The 12,848-nt window shown below is 48.8% G+C and overlaps 1 protein-coding gene across 3 annotated transcripts in view; it reads right to left on the bottom strand.

The window, feature by feature from the left end:
* ATG7 (autophagy related 7) overlaps positions 1–12,848 on the bottom strand; it is a 1,343,349-nt gene that overhangs the window by 774,622 nt on the left and 555,879 nt on the right. For all 3 annotated transcript variants that reach the window (XM_085624866.1, XM_085624868.1, XM_085624867.1), the window contains exon 17: positions 8,023–8,138. In XM_085624866.1, the coding sequence (XP_085480992.1) occupies positions 8,023–8,138 (116 nt within the window). The remainder of the gene's footprint in view (positions 1–8,022; positions 8,139–12,848) is intronic.

The following is a 12,848-nucleotide window of genomic DNA, read 5'->3' as shown; positions in this document are numbered from 1 at the left end:
AAGGGGGCTGCACGAACTGGGACACTGCGGAAGGGCGACCACAGGGGACTAGCCCACGAACTTCCCAAGTTGAGTTTCTCGGTGGGTTCACCGGGGGGGGGTGGGGCGACAGGCGCTCTGCTAATTGGGGTGGTGGGCAGTTCTAGACCCACGGAGCAGGGGGCAGGGTGGGGGGAGTTGTTCTCGAGTGGGGGGGCTGGGAGGTCAAGGCCAGCCCCGGGAGGGAGGGGGTTCAACGTCAGACTTGTTGGGGTTGTTGTTATATGTCTGATTTATTATGGGGGGGCGGAACTCAGGGAGGGGTGGGAGTTGGGGATCCATTACGGTCACGCACATTGCTATCACACGACTGTAGCCCGGGTGGTGGGACAGGACACCCTCTTACGACACGGCCATGGCTAGACGGTGGGAAAAAAGCCTCAAGATTCTCAGCTGGAACGTCAACGGTCTAGGGGACAGACTCAAGCGTACTATAGTATTGCAGTTCCTCAAACGGCACCAGCCAGACGTGGTGCTTCTGCAGGAAACCCACCTGTTGGGGAATGTCTGTCACGCTCTAAATAGATATGGGTACACTCTAATAGTGCACTCCGGTTTCACCACTGGATCGAGAGGAGTAGGTATTCTCCTGCGCCGCTCCCTGCCCCTCCATGTAGACACCATCAAGACCGACCCGCAGGGCCGCTTCGCGGCTGTGTCGGGGCGATGGGAGGGCCAGGCGCTCAATCTCCTCTCAGTCTATATCCCCCCAGGCCTACAGGCCCGGGCCTTCGAAGACCTGGGCTCACTCCTACTGTCGCTACCCGATGGTCGGCTCGTTCTGGGAGGGGACTTGAATGCTGTGGCATCGGGAACACAAGACAGATCGCCACCTAGAGACCTGCCCCAGGGGCAACGGTGGCTGCCGGACTTCCTCGAGTCCTTCGGGCTGACGGACGTCTGGCGCCTACTCCACCCCACTGACAGTAGCTTCAGTTTCTTCTCCGGCGCACACCACTCCTTCTCGCGGCTGGACTACATCCTCGCCCTGCTCCAACACGACATGGCGATATCAGAGGCCGAACTCCTACCCCGGGGTATCTCCGATCATTCACCGCTCCTTGCACAGCTTATATTCGGGAATAGACGGGAGGGCTGCACTGCGCCCATTAATCCCTGGCACCTAAAACACGAGGTCACTAGTAAACACATATCCACCTCAATCTCGCGCTACTTTATGGAGAATGATGGGTCGGTCGCCTCCCCTGCCACCCTGTGGGAGGCGTTTAAGACTGTGGTGCGAGGCGAGGCTCTGTCGGCTATCGCGGCTCGGCGACGGGAACGTGGCCAGCAGACGGTAGCGCTAGAGGAGCAACTCGGGGAACTTGAAAGGGAGGCACCGACCAGCGGCGACCGGGAACTCAGGCACGCGATGCAGCTAAAGGCGGCGGAGTACAGAGAGCTGGTCTCTCAGGAGGCCCAGACGGTGGCTCGTCATAGGATCGGCAGGATATATGACCAGGGCGATAAAGCCGGGAAACTTATTGCCTGGCTTGAGCGGAAACAGCAGGCCAGCAGGGTGGTGCCGGAGCTCCGCACTGACTCGGGGAGAGTGCTCACGGAACCCCGGGAAATAGTACAACAGTTCGCCGACTATTACCGGCAGGTGTACAGGCGAGAGTCGGACAGGCCGGAGGAGGACTCCATGGACCTCCTTGAGGACATACGACTGCCTACTCTCTCGGACACGGATCGGGAGGCTCTGGACAGCCCGCTCACCGAGACTGAGCTCCAGCAGGCGCTCGGTGACCTCCGTCCTGGTAAAGCGCTCGGACCGAACGGCATACCCATAGAGCTCTACAAACTCCAGCCAGACGTCACCAGTAGGTACCTCAAACTCATGTTCGATAGCTGTAAAACACAAGGGCGGCTGCCCCGGGACCAGCGGTTGGCGACCATAGTCGCGATTCCGAAAGAAGGTAAACCTAAAGACGCTTGCGCATCATACAGACCCATCTCGCTTCTAAACGCGGAACCTAAAATACTTGCCAAAACGCTGGCCAGCCGGCTCAAGCCGGTGCTCTCGTCGCTAATACACCCTGACCAATCGGGATTCATGCCCCACCGCAACACGGCCCTCAATATCAGAAGATTGCATGGGGTGCTGGGGCAGTGCCACAGTCTGCAAGAGGACGCGGTGGTGGTCTCGTTGGATGCCACCATGGCCTTCGACACCCTAGAGTGGCCCTACATGTTCGCAGTCCTCCGCAAGTTGGGCTTTGGACCTCAGTTTATCGCTTGGGTGCGTCTACTCTACGCGGAACCCCTGGCGCAGGTGCTTGTAAATAACAAGGTGTCTGAAGTATTCACGCTGGCCAGAGGAACTCGACAGGGCTGTCCCCTGTCCCCCCTCCTATTCGCCCTCTCCCTTGAACCGCTCGCGGCCTGGATAAGACAGGTGGCCACCGTGCAGGGCATAACATGGACGGAGGGATGGGAGGATAAGATATCTTTATATGCCGACGACATACTTCTTTACCTCTCGAAGCCGCGCGGGTCATTGATCGCGGCGCTGAATATATTGGACAGTTTCGGCCGCAATTCTGGCTTCCGAGTCAACTGGGCCAAATCGCATTTATACGTCCTCCGTGGGGACCCTCCCAGGCTCCCTGCCTCTTGCCCTATTCGGGTGGCAGAGGACGGGTTCAAATATCTCGGAGTGTATATTACCCTTGATAAAGCTCTGCTCTATGAACACAACCTCAAGCCGCCGCTCCTTCGGCTTCAACGGGAGGCGAAATCCTGGCAGCATCTGCCCTTGTCATTGCTGGGCAGGGCAGCCCTATTTAAGATGCTCTCGCTCCCGCGGTTTCTATATGCCCTTCAAAATTACCCGCACCTGGTCCCAAACAGCTACTTTCTGGCAATCGAAGCGGCGCTCCGCGAACTCCTCTGGGCTGGGCAGCCACGAATCTCACTGGCCAAACTAACGCTGGGGTGGTACGATGGCGGCATCGCTCTCCCCGATATTCGCAAGTACTACTGGGCGGCCCACCTATCCGCAATCAACCAAGGGACTTACGGGGACGGGAATGACCCGGCTTACGGGATGGATAGATGGCTGCTGCCCGGAGGCAATTACGAAATAGCGCTCTACTCTAGGCGGGGGGCGCGCACACTCACCGGCCCGACGCTGCACTCGGTACAGCTGTGGCACATCGCACAGAAAAAGCTTGGATGGTCCGGAGTCCTCACGATGGCCACGCCACTATGGGCCTCGGAAGCGTTGGGTAACCTGCGGCGCACCAAAGGATTCCGTGAGTGGGACCTTATCGGCATCTCTCAAATCAAAGATATGTGGGGACCCGCCGGGGTCCGCTCATTCGCCCAAATGCAGGAAGCCTACGAATTGGCAGATGCCGAACATTATAGATACTTGCAGGTGCGCCACTCCTTGCAGGCAAATATCCCACCGGAGGTCAAGCTGCCGCCAGCCTCCCCGCTCGAGGATAGATTACTTGACGGGCTCCTCGCGGAACATGCCATATCCCTCACCTATAAAAAGCTTATTAACAACCCCCCAGACCTGCTCCTCCCCCTCAGAGACAAGTGGATCGCCGAAGGGCTGGAAATAGATGACGAGGAGTGGACGCACGCTTTGGCCTCTCCGCGTGAGGTCGCGATATCGGCCAGATTGCGGCTCATCCAATTGAAGGTCCTGCACAGAGTTTATATATCTTGCACTAGATTACATATGATGGGCAGGGCTGACACAACGCTATGTAGGAGGGGGTGCGGGGGTGTTGGAACCTTTTTCCACGTGCTGTGGGACTGCCCCAAGATTCAGAGGTACTGGAGGAGGGTGGTGCGGGAGATGGAAGAGGTGTGGGAGGTGGGGATACGCCCGGAGGCCAAGAGGTGCCTCCTCAACATATGGGAACCAACTGACCTGTCGCCAAAAGGGAGGATCTGGGTTACACTTGGGCAAATAATAGCAAAACGGAACATTGCCAGGCTCTGGGGTAGTGCTGTTCCACCGAAACTTTCCGATTGGGCCAGCGACATGGACTGGTGCATGCTGCAGGAAAAGACAGTGTATGTGGCTAGGGGGTGCCCGCGCAAGTGGGTCGAGGTGTGGTCCAAGTGGAATGATTTTAGGGGAGGAATCTGCGAGCCTCCCTCCAGTGTGCAGGATGACCCTGGAGACGTTTAGACCCGTCTCATCGCAACTTAGGGAGCTGGAGAGGGGATAGAGAGCGCTGGCTAGCCAAGGGCACACATGAAAACGCAGTGCTGATCGACGGTTCGGGGGGGGGGGGGGGGGAGTTGGTAAGTTCCTGCACTGTATACCTCCTGGCAATCTGCCTTATGCCGTGATTGTTTGCTAAGTCTGAGACAAACAACGCTCTTCCTTACCTCACGACACCCGAGCACTCCGTAACGCCGCCGTACCTCCGGGTTGACGGCATAGGGCTGTGTGATCAGATATTCATCCAAATGTGTTTTTCGCGGCCGGCCCGATGGGTTGTTGGCTCTTTGCTGTGTATCGTAATGTCTCAATAAAGGTTTTTCAAAACTTAAAAAAAAAAAAAAAAAAAAAAAAAAGAGTTTAAAGCCCAGATTTATAAGTCTAGTTATTGACGGTATGGAGGGACTATCCACATGGGACGTTAGGTAGTTCTTTGGGGTGATCCTGGGGGTACATAATCGTTTGTTCCAAAACTTGGAGGATCTTTTTTTCGTTAAAGCCAATAGAGCACCTGTAAGGTAGCATCCCTTATCCTGGTACAAAAAAACCTGTAGAGACTCAAAGACCAGGCTAGCTGAAGCAAAAAAAGAAGCAATACCCACTCTTGGTGCCAGCCGCGAGGCAGTCTTACAAAAAAGTGGTAGCCAACTCCAAAAGAGAATGAGAGCGAGGAGTATGGGGGTGTCTCCTTGATGTCGCCAGAACAAAGGACCATCTCTCCTTTTGGAATTTGGTGTCATCTGGTAATAGGCTGGGATTCTCCTTGATTGAGAACAACATTTTAGCCAGTGACTGTGTAAATCACTTTCCAAACTTATACATGCAGAAGGGCAACTGTCAGTCCACTAGAGGTCATATACTGGGCAGCGTGGAGTCAAGACAGTGCGATGAAGATACTGGGGAGGTTGACCTAAGTGAAATGGCAGAGACTAAGTCCCGCCATATACTCTGAAGAGCCCGATGACCTACTGATAACATCACAGAAAAAAATCCAGGCAATTAGGGGAATAGTCTTAAACAAAGTCCCCAGGTTAGACATAATCCCTGGTGATCTGTACCTGAGTGAGATAGGTATCTAGAGTACATATTTTTCAGCAATTTTATACAGCCATAATGAAAGGTGCACCTATCCCACCAACTTCAGCAGGGGCAGAAATCATCCCTATTTTTAAAAAGAGTTCAATCAACTCGCCTGCAAATTACAGACATATAAGTCTCATCAACAGTTCTCAGAAATTGTTCTGTAGAGTACTCCTGGACAGACTCCAGGACTGATGTCAGCTGAGGCATTATTGAACCCTCTCCAGGCGGGATTTAGAGAGTGCACTAGCACCATTGACCAAGTGTACTGATTGCAGATGGTCTACTGGAAGAACGTTCCTTTGAGTGAGGGTCGGCTTTATGTTGTCTTTGTAGATCAGCGCTCAGCCTTTGATTTAGTACCCAGAACAGCATTGTGGAGGTTGTTTGCTGAGATGGGGGTGCCAAGCTACCTGCTAGACATTATAGTGAGACTGCATGGCAGGAATTATGCACTGGTAAGGCGTGGTAATGCTGGCAAGCTCACTGACCCTTTCCTCGTTACCAGAGGAGTCAGGCAGGGCTGTGTACTTGCCCCCATTCTTTTTACACTGTATATTTATGGGCTTGGCAAACTGACCAATGTGACAATGATGAACCCAGAGAAGCAAACTTGAGGGTTCCTGCTCTCATGTTTGCCTATGACACCCTCCTCCTTTCCAACTCCCCTATGGGACTCCAAAAACTGTTAGATCGATTTGAGTGCTTTTGTAAGATGAGGGGCTTAAAGATTCATGTTACTAAGACCAAGTACTTGGTCCTGAATCCAGGGAACTCTACTAGGGTAAACCCAATGTTATCAGTGGTCTCTCTGGAGCTGGTACGTACTTTTGTCTATCTTATTGTGACATTAGCAGTGCATATGGTATGGCAAGCTCAAATCCCACAGCGCAGGTTAAAACTGGAACAAATCTCGGGTGGAATTACTAGAATGGCATTAGGTTTCCAGTTCTGCTCTGTACAACCTGCTCTGCAGACCTACAGATTTCAGCCTTTAGTGGCGGCTTTGTATGGTGTGGAGCTATGGGTCATTTGGGTATAACTGCACTAACTGTGGTGGAAAATGGGTTTATGCGTCCGCTGGCTGGTGTCCCCAAAAGTACCCCATTGCTCCCTCTTAGGTTGGACCTTGGGCTAAGACCACTCTCTGACACGGCAGGACTGCGCCCCCTGCTCTATTAAAGACGGATATGGGCAACTCCAGAGATCGAGCCATACTGGCAAGGATTGGAGGAAATTCTCTCTTAAGCCGGCTCTTGCAGTATCCCATGGATAAAGTACCCGAAGACCATTTTGCGGTCGACAGAGTTAACTAATTTAAAGTGTGCATCTGTTGTGGCTGAGGATGTGTCTACAGCCCTCATCAAATCAACCTACAGGGCATAGAGGGACTTCCTCCTTCATCTGTGGGAAACCCATGGCACCTTGTCCGAAATATTTTTTGTGGTTAAGGATACCTACATGAAGGAGGATTTCCTGGATGAGATCGAGTCCCCCTGGCCAGGGGACTCTACCTCCAGTTTCGTTATGGCACCCTGCCCCTTGGTGGGACTCAGATACGATATGCCCATGTTGTGGCGCCGATAATGAAACCACTGAGCATGTTTTGTTTTTCTGTCCAGGTCATAAGAACCATCAGAGGCTCTGGATAACATGGAAGTAAAGAGGCTCTTAGGTTGCTGAGATTCGGTACTAGCAAACCGTTAGTCTATGCTCTTACTCTAATTAATGGGAATTTGTAGAACGAGGCAAAAATGTGTGCTGCATTCATGAGCGAGCCTGGCGGCGATCCAGCTAAAGACTGGTGCAATTGTTTCTTGACTACAATTGACTTAACGGTATGTTATATATGCACAGATGTTCTAAATTGTTTTAAACTTTCAGCCGTAGACCGTACAAATGAGATTTCTTGTTATGATCTTAGGAATTTTTACATTCGAGGTTTGAACCTCATCTATTGCCCAATGTTCCCATCGCATGAACGGCTGTGTCCATCTTTACTGATTACAAGTTCGATAGACCAATGACTGTTGTCATTGTATTCTATCTGCTTTCAATGTATTACTCCATGTTTTCATTGTTTTATCTGTTTTTTGTGCTTTTATGGCCTGCGTGCTAAAATAAAGATCTTTCTGAATTTGAATTACATCTGAAGCTATTTGCAGACTCCTGGATAGGGCTAGAATAATCCCTTTCCAGGGTTGGAAGGCAAATGGATCACCCCCCAAATATTTTGGGGGTGTAGCAGGGGGTTTTCTACATGAAAATATATTTCCCCTTTCAGAATTTTTTTTTCAAAAAAACATACGCATTTGTGCAGGAGATACAGTTCTTCCTATGCGGAGTTCGCCCCCCCAGAACTCCGTATAAGCAGCACGGTATCCCATTTGGAAGCCAATGCAATTTTCTATGGAATCAGCATGTAAAGCTGTGCCAGGGGAAGCTTTCCAGACAAATTACAATAGGAATTTGTGAACAGCACAAAGCAGTAAAACTGGCCTCAGATGTAGATTTATATATCTCAGTATAATTTTACTACTTTGCATAGGGTCCTTACCCTTTTTTCAGAGGAATCACATAACAAATGTGTTGTCTTAGATAAAAACGAGACAGCACACCACTTTATCCAGAATGTTACATGTCTGCTCGTTCAATGCACCAAGCGGGATAGGTTTAGGTACAAAATTTACAGCGCTCTTTGTATGAAAACTTACCCTTCAGAATGCTGCAGTATAGAAATCATTAATTCTACAGCCAATGCTCCAGCTATTGCTGCTAAACCTGGTCGGCTGACTGTGCACTGCTGGTCCAAAGTCCGGTCTCTAGTGGACTAACAAGACAAAAGAAAGAGTCAAGTGAGGCGCAATAAAATTAGTAACCATATATATTTATTTTTGGCTGTCGTTTTAGCAATTTCTTATGACTAGCTTTGAAAAATTACTTTTATTAATCTGGCAATCAAAAGCATACTATGTACAACACACCTTACAAGCTATAGCAAGGAAAATCAGATAATCTCCGAGCATGCATCCCTACTGCTATCAGGGACAGGAATACAAAGAAGATGGCATAGTCAAGATTACTGTGCTCATAATAAAACAAACCACTTCATACTGGGCTATAAGTTATCCAGTGAGAAATGTAATTGGAACATATAGCAGGCCTGCCTCTAAGTTTAACTTTGCCACAGTTTTCAGATTTCCGTTAGTGGCTAGAGCGGGTCTTAAGAGTCAAGTGTCAGAGTCCGGACCAGCTCCAATTCAGGTCCAAGGTAAAATAAACAGATCCAGAAAATGGCCATAAAGAAAAACAGCCTGTTGGAGCTCCAGAACTCCCTTAAAATCATCAAAGGCTTAGCAATAATCTAGATGTCATAACCAGAAAGTTTCACAGCTTCATGTTTCCCATTGCCGGTGGATGGAGAAAACTTCTTAGACGTGAAGGTTCGTAAAAGTGAGAATTTGATACTGAGCGGCCAATCTTTCAGGTGGTCCTCTGCTGTCTAGCTTGACTTGATCAGAGGCAGGCCGCACACTTTCGGCACCATGCTTTCATACAATTAGACATGCAATTTCGCTTAATATGTGAAAGGTACTAAGATATAACCTTGATTGACCAACACCAACCCTCAATACTTCAAGTGTCCCCAGGAATCTGCTCCATTGACCTCAGATCTGGGAAAACGATGCAGCCAGGCTTATTATATGTATTTCCCATTGTAAGCTACATTGGGTCTCTGTCGAGAAAGTCAATGCTTAAAGCCCTCCCTGTGTATGACTTTTCGGTCATGGCACAGACTTAAACTTGGCTTTCTCCTTCGCAGAATTACCCACTACACTCTTTCATGTCTTCTCTGTTCCACTTCTTTGGGACGCCTTTGAGTTTGTAATATTAGATGCACTAGAGTTGGTGGTCTCTCTTTTTCATATCTCATTCTTAAACACCCTGCACGTTGCAACACTTGTTGCTGCATTTATAGTAACTTTTGAACCGTTTGAGCTAGAAACATTTTTTTGTTAAAATCTGTAGATTATGCGGCATATGATAGATTATGCAGCAAATGTATCATTATGTAAAAATTGCAGCACAATCGCATAGCTCCAATGGCCCTGAGTATAACTCCCAGGCTCTTTACCTCTTCCTTGTGAGATGGACGATGCCCCAAAGGGGGGCCAGTTAAGCAAGTTCCCGGGTGATGGGTTGTTACCAACCACCACGACCTCCATTTTGCCGCTGTTGAGCTTCAAACAGCTTGCAGCCATTCAGTCAGCAACTTGCTGTATGCGAACATGAAGTTGCTGTTGGACCATTGCTCTATTTGGAGGTAATGAAACAATGATTTGTGTGTCGTTAGCATAGGACACAGTAGAAAAACCCTATGAGCAAATTATATTTGACGGAGGGTGGACGGACAAATTAAACAGCGTTGGGCACAGTAAGGAGCCTTGAGGAACGCCGCATTTCAAATGGTGCGTGACTGAGAGGAATGGACTTTCACTGTCTTGGAAGCCAAGGTTGTCTAAGAAAGAGGAAAATAATTGGAGTGCTAGCCCTGTGACTCCTGCCTCTTCCAACCTCTGCAGAAGGATAGGATGTGAGACAGTGTCAAAGGATGCACTTAAATTGAGAAGAATGACAGCAGCTGAGCCTCCTCTATCAAGAACAATTTTTAGCTCATCTGTCACTGCCAGTAGCGCAGTTTCTGTACTGCAACCCAGCCTCAATCTGCTTTGAGTGGGAAGCAATATGTCATGAGCTACGAAGAATGTCGACAGATGATTGTTTATTAATTTGTCCATAATTTTGCTGACTCCAGGGAGAAGAGAGATAGGTCTGTCATTCTCAGCTGCATTGAGTGACTGTTTTTTTAAACAGGGCTCTGATAATTGCGTGCTTCCACGCATCAGGTACCCTGCCACTATTCAGAGACAGATTGTATAGATCTGAAAGAGCTGAGACAATAGCTTCCCCACCTTTCAGTAGACTGTCAATTTGGGCCAGGTCCAGTGGAGAGCCTAACTTTATAGTTTTGGCTATGTTGGTGATTTCTGCCATGCTGACCTGGGCAAAGTTCCCCCTTGGTCCTGACTCCAGAGACCTCATTGCACATATTGATGTTGCGATGAAAATTCTTGGCTAAATGATCGTAAATGATATTGGCTTTAGTGACAAAGTAATTAGCCAATACGTTGCAGCAGTCTCCTAGGGGTGGGGGAGCTGATCCCAAGCACTGGCTCTGAGGTTTCAGGAAACAGTTGACAATTTTATAAAATTCCTTCAGGGACCTGTCATCTATCTAGGCTTTCCTGATGGCATATTGATAATTTCTAAAAGCCTTTTTGTTAGTCAGTTTGTAAGTCTCATTGTAGCTAGTCCTCCATTTCCTTTCTTTTTTCTTAGTCTTTTTTCAGTTCCACTAATTCTGCTGTGAACCATGAGTTGATTGTTTGAGGTCTGGCTTTTTTGCTCAGTCTGAGGGGTATCAACTCATGTAGTGAGTTTTTTACCCAGTGGTTAAAGACTGTAAATGATGTAGCGACGTCATCATGTCTCTTGGGTGTGGATTTAAGAAGGGTCTTTTCGGAGCTGGTAGCATGTAGTTTAAGACCATTGTTTTGCAGCCTTCAGCTGCACATCTAAAGGGGATTTATTCTTGCTTTTGGGAGGAAAAAAGGAACGATAAAATGGTCTGACCAGCACACAAGAAAGGGGTCTTTTACTCACAAATAGGAGATATTAGTCAAGATTGGGTCAAGTAGATGACTTACCTTTTATATGTGTGGGGGTACTTACTAACTGCAAGAATTGTATAGCCTGGAGAACGTATAGGAAATTAACTGTCTGTTTACATTTGCTGACTTCTAGGTGCAGATTTATGTCATCTAGCAGCGTGAAGTTTGCATAATGCAGACTGTTGTTGGCTAGAATACCAGGTAGGCCATGGAAGAAGTCATTGGCAGACCCAGGGGGGCGATATACGAGTAGTCTCGAAAAGGAGAAGGTAAGGGAGAATTCAATCTTACATAATAGGATTTCACATTTCAAAATCACTATAGGAGTGAAGTTAGCTTTCAAATGACTTTTGAAAATCACAGCAACCCCGCCACTCATTTTTTCAGCCCAATCGCATCTGACAAGGGAATACCCTTGCTGGAGTGCTATACCAATATAAGGTGAACTGTCGGCATTTAGCCAGGTTTCTGTGAGGAATAGGGCTTCAAGTTGTTTATCCCCCAGAAATGTGAAAATGTCAAGCTTGTGCATGGGACCCACAATTAGCTAAGAACATATGCCATTGGTGGTCGTTTTTGGTCTGAAGGTTATGCCCAGTCATACCTTGGCAGTTAGTTGAATCAATTGCCTTCTTGGACATGTGATAGTCTAATGTGTAATAACAGAACCCACAGGAAGGCTAGCCGGATTACGAACGTGATGGCAGGAAAGTTGAGTTATTTTAATCTTGGAAGGTGGTTCGTAGAAAGTTTCACATTATTTTATCCTGCTTTTATTTTTTTTTCAAAGCCTTTTTGCACATTGTAATCAAAGACTTGTTTAAATCAATTTTCACAATCTTATCGCTTAGTCACTTTATATCTGTCAAACTACAGTGCTCCAGGGGCTGGAACGGGGATTCTGCTTTTAAACTGAATAACACTTGCACTTTGCTGGTTGAGCTGTACGGTGCTAAGGGGCTGACAATGTGGGCTTTTTCACTATTTCTCTGTATTAGTACGACTAGAGGTGCAGTTTTTAGGTCGAGGACCGTCCGGTCTGCCGAAGGCAGAACCGGAAGTCGGAGATTTAATGTTTTGGAGAAGAGGGGCTTGAACCCGCCCCTCTTTTCCCCTCTTCTCCATTGGCTGGCCTCTTGAATGCTGGCCAGCCATTGGAGAAGAGGCTTTGTCACTCCGAACAGGCCCCGTCCTTTTCGGATTCGGGGGCGTGTTTTTTCGTCACTTTTCTAATTATCTCCTCCAGCCAATGGCAAGAGGAGAGAAAAGAAAAACACGCCCCCGAATCCGGAAACGCTGCTGCCTTTCTCCGAGGCATTTCTGCTTCGCCTCGGAGAAAGGCGGCGGTGTTCACCTCAGCCCTGCCCCACGTGACCCCTGGCCCGCACGCGATCTGTTCCTTCATTACACTAGTCATCCATTATTTCCGTCCCAGGCCTCTTTGGGTCCGTTTACCGCCTGGGCTTCCTGCACTTATCAAGGCAGGTTGTTCAATATGCTCACCGCCTTTCCTCCCGCTGGCATTTTGTGACCACAGGCTTCTCGGGGTGCTTTTCGGGAAAACTGCAGCCTCGCGCTGCGTCTATGCCATCGACGGGTCGCAGAGCCTTTCATATGGAGGCAGAAAATGTCCAGTGGCAAAATGAACCTACACTGAAATCCAGGCATCTCTGTTTGACAGCGCCGTGTGATCCTGGTCAAATGACTTCACCGCAGTGTAGTTCGATTTCTGCCAAGTCTGGGCGCACTCAACGATGTAGGGGTTAAATGCCGGCAGAAAGCCACTCCCTCCTCAGCATTGTGAATAT

This window comes from Triturus cristatus, chromosome 9, assembly GCF_964204655.1.
Source record: "Triturus cristatus chromosome 9, aTriCri1.1, whole genome shotgun sequence".
In the NCBI taxonomy this organism is placed as follows: Eukaryota; Metazoa; Chordata; class Amphibia; order Caudata; family Salamandridae; genus Triturus; species Triturus cristatus.
Note: the sequence above shows the minus strand (reverse complement) of the source record. Positions and strands in the feature narration are given on the sequence as shown.